This window comes from Seriola lalandi, unplaced genomic scaffold (genome assembly GCF_002814215.2).
Source record: "Seriola lalandi dorsalis isolate HSWRI2012SDOR001 ecotype SW California unplaced genomic scaffold, Sedor1 jcf7180002054576, whole genome shotgun sequence".
NCBI lineage: Eukaryota > Metazoa > Chordata > Actinopteri > Carangiformes > Carangidae > Seriola > Seriola lalandi.
Window position 1 is genome coordinate 449411 of NW_019525129.1, and position 7629 is coordinate 457039.

Below are 7629 nucleotides of genomic sequence, written 5' to 3' on the forward strand. Positions count from 1 at the left end.
ACCTGCTCAGGAGCAGGTGAGGAGTTCAGCAACAGTTACCATGGTGATTTACCCCGGTAAGGACTGAAAACCAAGAGTTAAACTGGAAGTTACCTCGATGACCTCAGATCCTGCTTTGTAGTACAGACCTCAGCTTGTGGTTTTGTTCATGCATGTTTATGTCAAATCTTATTGAATACAACAACCCTGCAGGAAAAATGAAGCTGGAACAGTAGTAACGGTTATATTCTATAATTAATGGCACTTTTTAATATGGTCATGATGTTGGTCTGAGTGAGTGAAACAAACACTGCAGTTACCAGTCCACTGTCTCCTCTTCAGACCTGAACCCAGTGTAGTTCCAGGTGTTGTAACCTCACTGTGTGATGACGGACCAACAGCTGGTTCTCCTGAACAGACTGTGCATAGCTCCTGACAGGACGTCAGGTGTTTTATATGGTAACAGCTTTGAGATGCTTAGAGATCTAACCGTTCAGACTGTGAAGAGTGCAGAATCTGGTCCTGGTTTCTATGTGGGTACTCAGAAAACTAAAGCTGTCACAGACCTGAATCAAAGCGAACCAAGAGTAGAAAACATGGGACATTATTCCCTCATTATAATTTCACCTGATTCTCCAGACAGAAATCTAACTCTCCACTTTGAATGTTTTTCTCTGTATCCAAACTCAAGCTGCACTAGTTTTACCTTTATGAATCATATTCCATGCATCATTTTACTGATATTACACTAAACTCTTCATATTTGGTGTTTTTGGAGATTCTGATCTGGTCGTGACTGTAACCAGACACTTTCCATGTCTGTGTTAAATTGTCCATTTTGTGTGTGGTCTTTCAGAGAGAAGAGGTTCGTGTTTCTCCAAACCTGAGCACAGACAACTGACCCACCCGTTACTTCTCTGGACTCTGTTTGGATGTTATCACATTTGAACTGTACCACATTAGGACGACGGAGCCTCGGAGCAGAGAGAAGAGGCGGAGCAGAGAGTTAGGCATCATTTATTCCAAAATAGAAAGCTCTAAGGCAAAACAGACAAGAGAAAAGTGAACAGCGCATCATAAAAAGCAAAACAGCCGCAAGTGAGGAACGAGAGCTCAGTGAGGGCCCACCCAGTCTCACCCTCCTCAGATCCTCAGGCCGCGGGAAATTAACCATTTCAAGTCTCAACTTTACAAGAGGGATAAAAACCAGATTACTGCAACTATTGACAGACAACTGTTGTACAGTACAATATTACAGATATTCAAATAAGAGGCACCCCAATTTGTGCAGTAATATCAACAAATTGATAAAGAGATGTAAAATCATTCACTACGTGTGTGTAGTGGAAGGGGGACCGATGGCGGCTGCAGGGAGCAGGGGGTCCACCCATCCCTCCGCTCTGGTCTAGATGCAGTAGCATGTTTGTTGACATAAATAAAAGTTTAGTGCGTGCAGAAGTCCACTGCTTCCTGTTGGTGACGGAGCTCGTCTCGCTGTGGATACTGCCCTCCCAGGGGGCTCCATCTCAGACCCTTGTGATTGTGTGATTAGCATAGTGTTCTGGATTGTGCATTTGAGAAAGTGATGCCTACACTATCACTGTAGAACAATTAAAAGACGCATGGTATACACAATGTGGCTAAAACTGGAGCTGAATTTAAAACTGACACTGCAGTTGAGTCTTTGTGTCAGACATGATGCTTCACAGAACCACCAGGTTCTGCAGTTTAGTGTCTATTTGACCAATTTCTACAAGGGTCACACTCTTTTGTGCTTCTTGGCAAGAATTCTTTAGAAAAGAACACAGTAAGGCCTTGTTAGTATTGTAAGTTTAAAACCAATTTAAATAGCAATTTTCATCAGCATTCAATTCCTTTTTCTATTTTTTAGAAAACTTCAAAGAACCCTGGAAAACAGGGTTGCTAGCTTTAATTATCAATCTGTACATAAATATTCCTTACAAAACAGGAGAACACAAACAAAACAAAAAAACACTCATTTCATATTTTGTATATAAAAATAAGCATCTCTCCTTTTTTTCCTCTCATCTCTTCACCAGGGCCCTGCTCGGCCCTCAAGGGCCCGGGTGAGAGCCATGGAGTCAGTCGTAAGAGTGCGCACATCTACTCAAAACACAAGCATGCAAAAAGTGAAGACAAACCCTTACACATACAACTTTAAAGTGTTGGCATCCAAAATGAGAATCGACGGGGACGGGGAGCAGGGGCCCAGGGGCCGAGAAAGAAAATGGGAAATCAGTCAACATTTATTAACGGAGCATACAAACTTGCTTTGGGTGTTTTTAACACTTCTATTTTTCTTCTGTTTGTTTGATTTAATCTTTTTGAGCTTAAATATACAAAAAGTGCACTCGCCTACATCAACTAAATAATTAAAAAACGGTTTCGTAAATGAAACTCCTGATGTACACACTCGCAGTACAAACTGCCGTTCAGCAGGTGGAGGGTTGGAAGAGTGCAGGACATGTCCTGTTGCTTTGTGCTCTATGTAAACCTAATGCGTGTCTGTACTATGACTCATTGTGTTTGAAATGCAAACGTGTTGTGTAGACCTATTTATGCATGTCCTGTGTGTACGTGGAGATCAGTGTGTGAGGGAGTGTGTCCTCTACTGCAGTGAGTCGCTGTTGTCCAGGCCCAGCCCGGCCATGTCTGTGTCGTCATCCTCATCCCCGCTGTCCCCCGACTCATCTTCGCTGTGGCCTCCCAGCATCACCTGCTGCACCGCCAGTGTGGCACCGTCTGAGGTCAGGCTCTGCAGACCCTCCACATTCATCGTCACCATAGTACCTGAGAATCAGGAGACGACACTGTTTACAGGCCTCTTCACAAGATGAAGGAAAAGAACAAAACAACCCAGGTTTACACCACAGCAAAAACAGGGTTCAATCCTCCAGCTGTGCTGCCATCATGTCCAATAGGAGCTGATTGTGTTGGTGTTTTGTGACCTTGACACTGTTGCTCTCATTCTATCTTTTTATTTCCTGCTTTAACAGCTGAGATGCTTCATGCTGCTTCTCCTGAGAGTTGCCGTTGATGTTTGACTGTCAGATTCAATCATTAGATCAATTGAGTCTTAATCAATGACACAAAACACACATTTAACTAGGTCTCAATACTTTATAGTTACTATAGTTTTTGCAGTGCAGGAAGTCTTAGCCTGGTCAGCTCGGATCATTAACTCAGACTTTCAAATAGTCAAATACTGCACACACACTCATCACTTCTACTCACTTTATCTACAGGGCACAAGAAAATGTCTTACAGTGATCTTGCCAGGGTCAAATTCATCACTATTAGCAGGTGATATTTTTCTTGCTCTGTGCTCTGGCCCTAATAACACATTCTACATTAAAGTCGCAGCTCCCATTAGAGTAGGTTTACATCAGTATAGAAAGAACTGTGTTGAAGAGACAGCCAATGCCCAAATATCTTTCTCTCTATTTTATTCATATATATTTATATTTAAGCTCAGACTTGACACTTTAATGTAGTATAAGTGATTTTATTTTAAAACTGTATGTCGAGGCTCAGGCCTGAAGAACTAAAAGTTCTGACTGTGAAGTTCATTTTTCCTCTTCTTTCATTACATGACCAAACCATGTCTTTATAACATTAAACACAAACTGTACATAGAGAACATGCTGCGTACCATCTGGCATGGTAACATGCTGCTGGGTTCCTCCTCCAGCGGCGATGGAGTCGGGCCAGAAGCGCTGCAGTGGCCGGTTTTGAGGCGTCTTCTTCTTGGCTTTGGGTGTCTCAGAGGAGCTGGCATCCAACATGGGCTGCAGGATCCGCCTCCTTGCATTAATAAACCTGAAGAGACAAAACAACCACAGTTGGTTCTTCTGTCTGTGACTGTACCAGATTAAATATGTAGTATAATTTCTAGCAGGTTTTTACTCCTTTCCTCTTGATCAAGATGCGGGTGGGTTAGAAAGTGTTACTTCACACTTGAAAAGAAGAATATCTCACACACTGCTCTTGCTAAGCATCACGATTTATTGATCATCCTAACATCCCAGTCTCTTTAGACCTTCATCAGAAATATTAAATAATGCTGACAAAGAGCTTCTGGTCATATCATTGAATGATGTTTAAAATTACAACAACAGTGATTTGTGTGCAATTAGTTAAAGTAGATTGTGTTTGTTTATTATCATAACTTAGATGAAGATCTGATCAGATTCAAGACAAATTTATACAGAAGTGAATGTAATTCGAAAAGTTCACTCCAGTTTTCCACAGCAGGTAGAAAACAGAACAACATAACAATTGTCCCCGGCTGGACATGACGCTGGGATGGTGCGGTTTCATGGTATTATGTTTTCATGTACTGTGTCTGTGTGACCCACAGGGATACACAAACTCACCAGTTGTTGACCTGCAGAAGTGTCAGGTTTGTCTGAGTAGCTATCTGTTTCTTCTCATCCTCTGTTGGATACGGGTGCTGCAGAGGAGAGCAGGGAGGAAAGGATTCAGTATTTTTTGTGTTTTTAAGCGTCACACAGACAAAGATCTGACGCACACAGACTCACCCCAATGTGCTGGAAGAGCCATGAGCGCATGACGTTGGTGGCGTGTTTGGGTAGAACACCACGCTTGTTCTTGGTTGAGTTGTCGTCATGATTGAAAAGATTCAAGTCCTGGTGAAACTGCAGCTGGAGCTGAGCAGAGGGACATTCGTTTAGACATATTGTTCTGTTAATACTCCAGTCCTGTTCCACACTTTTTAAATATGGATTTCAATTTTACACCCTGAATTATTTATTATTTTAACTCACCTAACAAGCTACATCACAGCACAGCTTATTCTCAATTTGGTTTAACACATGCCTGCATGTGCAGTAATGCTGCAAAATCATAATTGATCTTGATCAGTGGAGTCAAGGTTGGCTTGACAAGCACGCTTTGGCTGTAGCTAGTCACCATCAAAGATCCAGGATTATCCTTGCGCAAACCTCCAAAAATAAGCCTGCTGTCCTCTATGCTTGACAAGCTCCAGTGTTTATCAATGGGACACAGTGTCACCCATAAAAATGACAGAAACTATAGATACAATGGCTGGAAGTCAAGCTAGCTTCAGAGACAATACCCTGCTGCCACCACAAGAGGGCAGTAAATTAAATGATCAATGCAAACAGGCATGAGATCCTTTATGGGACAGAACACTGCTCTGAGATCAGATGTGAGAAGAGAGATCATTTCACTTCAGTTTCATTCTAGTTGATTACTTTTAGCTTTAATTGGTGAAGCAGTGCTTGCCTTGCTTGTCCTGATGGCATGACACTGGTCTAATGATTGTCTTAACTAGGTGACATTAGGTGAGAGGTGGGGTACACCCTGAACAGATCTCCAGTCTGTTGCTGACACAGAGACAACTATTCATGCTCACACTCACACCTACAGGCCCTTTAGAGTCACCAATGAACCCTGAACCCAACCAGCATGTGTTTGGACTGGTGGAGGAAGCTCACTGTCTGGCCGGCAGCTTCAAACCCAGAACCTTCTTACTATGAGCCAACAGTGCAATAACCTGCAGGGTTAATGGGTGACTTTCAAACCAGAACCAGGACATTTTCATCAGAACCCACATCAACATTTTAAAATTGTTTTTTTTTTTTTAAATCTGTTTTTGGAATGAAACTTGAATACCATTTAATTTTTTATTCTCTGTCAGCACCCATTTTGAGCCAACGAAGTGTCATGATTGTGGTCATGTGCATCTCCTGCAATGCAATTAACCACTGATTTAGAGCACAGCATCACAGTCAGAGAGAGATGTATTACCTGATTGTTTTGGACGCGTATTGTCCCAGGAGACAGAGCCTGTGTTACCACCTGGCCCTGAGGAGTGACGACTGTAACAGGCTGGTACACTGTGCCACCTGAATATCACACACACAAACACACACACACACTGATCAAAGTGTCCCACTGGTACCTAACAGTATCTAACCTGCAGTCACAACAGTACAGTACCTGTGGGAGGGGTTGTATGCCACGATGACATACCTGCGACCACCTGGGTGGGGTTGACGGCTGTCACGGTAACATTCCCTTGCTGCAGGGCTGACGCTGGCACCACAATCTGACCTTGGGGACTGATGGTCCCTGAGATAGAACTGGGGTTCTACACAACAGAGCATGCACAGGGAAATGGCCTTCAGTAACATGTACTTTTGTTACATTGATGGCTCTTTTAGCCTGATCTTTAAACCACATTGATTTAACTTGACAATACTGTGGAACAGGTCAGAGAAGTAAAATAGACTGAAATGCGTTAAAGACACCTGGATCCTGATCCAAAACAACAGAGTGAGATTTTCACTAAAAAGGCACCAACAGATGCAGCTATTGCTGGTGGTTTGTTCTTGTTCCTGCATTTGATTAGTGGTGATGCATACAGTCCATCTACAGTGCATACCTGGGTCTTGGTGGGGGAGAAGCTCTGGGCCTGGCCTTGTCCTGGGGAATATGGGCTGCCTGGCTCCCCACTCAGCAGGGTCTCACTGTTCATCTTAGTCTTGAGGCAGGCGATGTAGCGGCTACAGAAGTCCTTGCACAGGTCACTCACCTTCTCCAACTCAAGCAGATGGATCCGAAGTACCTGGATGGCTTTGACCATCTGAAGGTCAGAGGTAGAAAAATATACAAGAGTTTCATGGCAGTCTACTAAAGGGAGACTGACTGTCTTTCTCAAGCTTCCTGTGTCCTCTTCATGTTGAGGATTTCGACTATTAACCTAGAAAATCTGTCTCACTTTGTTCCCACTTGTGTTTTGCTTGATTTTAGAATTTCCAAACATTTCTGATGCGCTGTTTTTTTCATGTGGTTCTAATTTTATCCAAACATTTTTAGGGCCTGAGCACAGGGGGCCCTTCAGTGCCCTTCAGTGCCAGTATTGGAACGGTCCCTGGCACTAAAGGTCAAGAACTCCATTATAACAGCTGTTTATTATTATTCTTTGTAACCAAAATTAATCAGCAAAAAATGTGTACATGCATAGACAAACACGTTGTTTTGGTCTTGTGCATGGCATAGCAAGATAGCCTGACGGGGCGCCGCCTACAAAATTTCAACAAGGCAGCCCTCAAAGTACATTTCACTTACATGTACAAAATTTAGGAGGCACATGTAGCAGCCCAAGATTTACAAAAAACTTTTTGGAGCTATATCCTAACCTAAACAGGAAGTCAGCCATTTTGAATTTACTCTGTAATTTTGTTGCAGTTTTTGTGAAGTCCTCTGAGAGAATTAAGTCAGATTTACATCATATTTGTGTAAATCTGATCTAAAGACCGTTGCGATGATAAATTGTGAAGCTTCTGAGTTCTCGATGAACGGCGTGTCCATGGCAACGTGGGGAATTTCAATGTTTCACCATCAAACAGGAAGTTGTTGTAACTCAAATATACATTGGAATGAAATTTAGACATTTCATATCTGATGTGATGAAGTAGGTTCACCACATCCAACTCAAAGGTAGTCAGAAAAATCATTAACACCTTGATGATACCTTTACTGTGAAATGTGAGAGTTTATCAATTTCAATGTTTTGCCATAAAAGAGGAAGTTGCTGTGGTTTTAACTCAAAAACCTGGCACATGCGTCAGAAGTGATGGA

The 7629-nt window shown here is 42.5% G+C and overlaps 2 protein-coding genes across 5 annotated transcripts in view; one reads left to right on the plus strand and one right to left on the minus strand.

Annotated features, from left to right (window-relative positions):
• The window catches only part of tmprss3a (transmembrane serine protease 3a), a 19256-nt gene extending 18297 nt beyond the window's left edge, over nucleotides 1–959 (plus strand). The window contains exon 13 of the mRNA XM_087177000.1: nucleotides 836–959. Coding sequence (XP_087033126.1) covers nucleotides 836–880 — 45 coding nt within the window. The 3' untranslated portion in view covers nucleotides 881–959. The remainder of the gene's footprint in view (nucleotides 1–835) is intronic.
• A 21-nt stretch (nucleotides 960–980) lies between these two features.
• The window catches only part of pknox1.1 (pbx/knotted 1 homeobox 1.1), an 11669-nt gene continuing 5020 nt past the window's right edge, over nucleotides 981–7629 (minus strand). For 3 of the 4 annotated variants that reach the window (XM_023417638.2, XM_023417639.2, XM_087176986.1), the window contains 7 exons: nucleotides 6431–6631; nucleotides 5986–6136; nucleotides 5794–5891; nucleotides 4542–4670; nucleotides 4377–4453; nucleotides 3653–3819; nucleotides 981–2790 (listed from right to left, as the gene is read on the minus strand). In XM_023417638.2, coding sequence (XP_023273406.1) covers nucleotides 2609–2790; nucleotides 3653–3819; nucleotides 4377–4453; nucleotides 4542–4670; nucleotides 5794–5891; nucleotides 5986–6136; nucleotides 6431–6631 — 1005 coding nt within the window. In that variant the 3' untranslated portion in view covers nucleotides 981–2608. The remainder of the gene's footprint in view (nucleotides 2791–3652; nucleotides 3820–4376; nucleotides 4454–4541; nucleotides 4671–5793; nucleotides 5892–5985; nucleotides 6137–6430; nucleotides 6632–7629) is intronic. The other variant, XM_023417640.2, reaches the window with a different exon arrangement.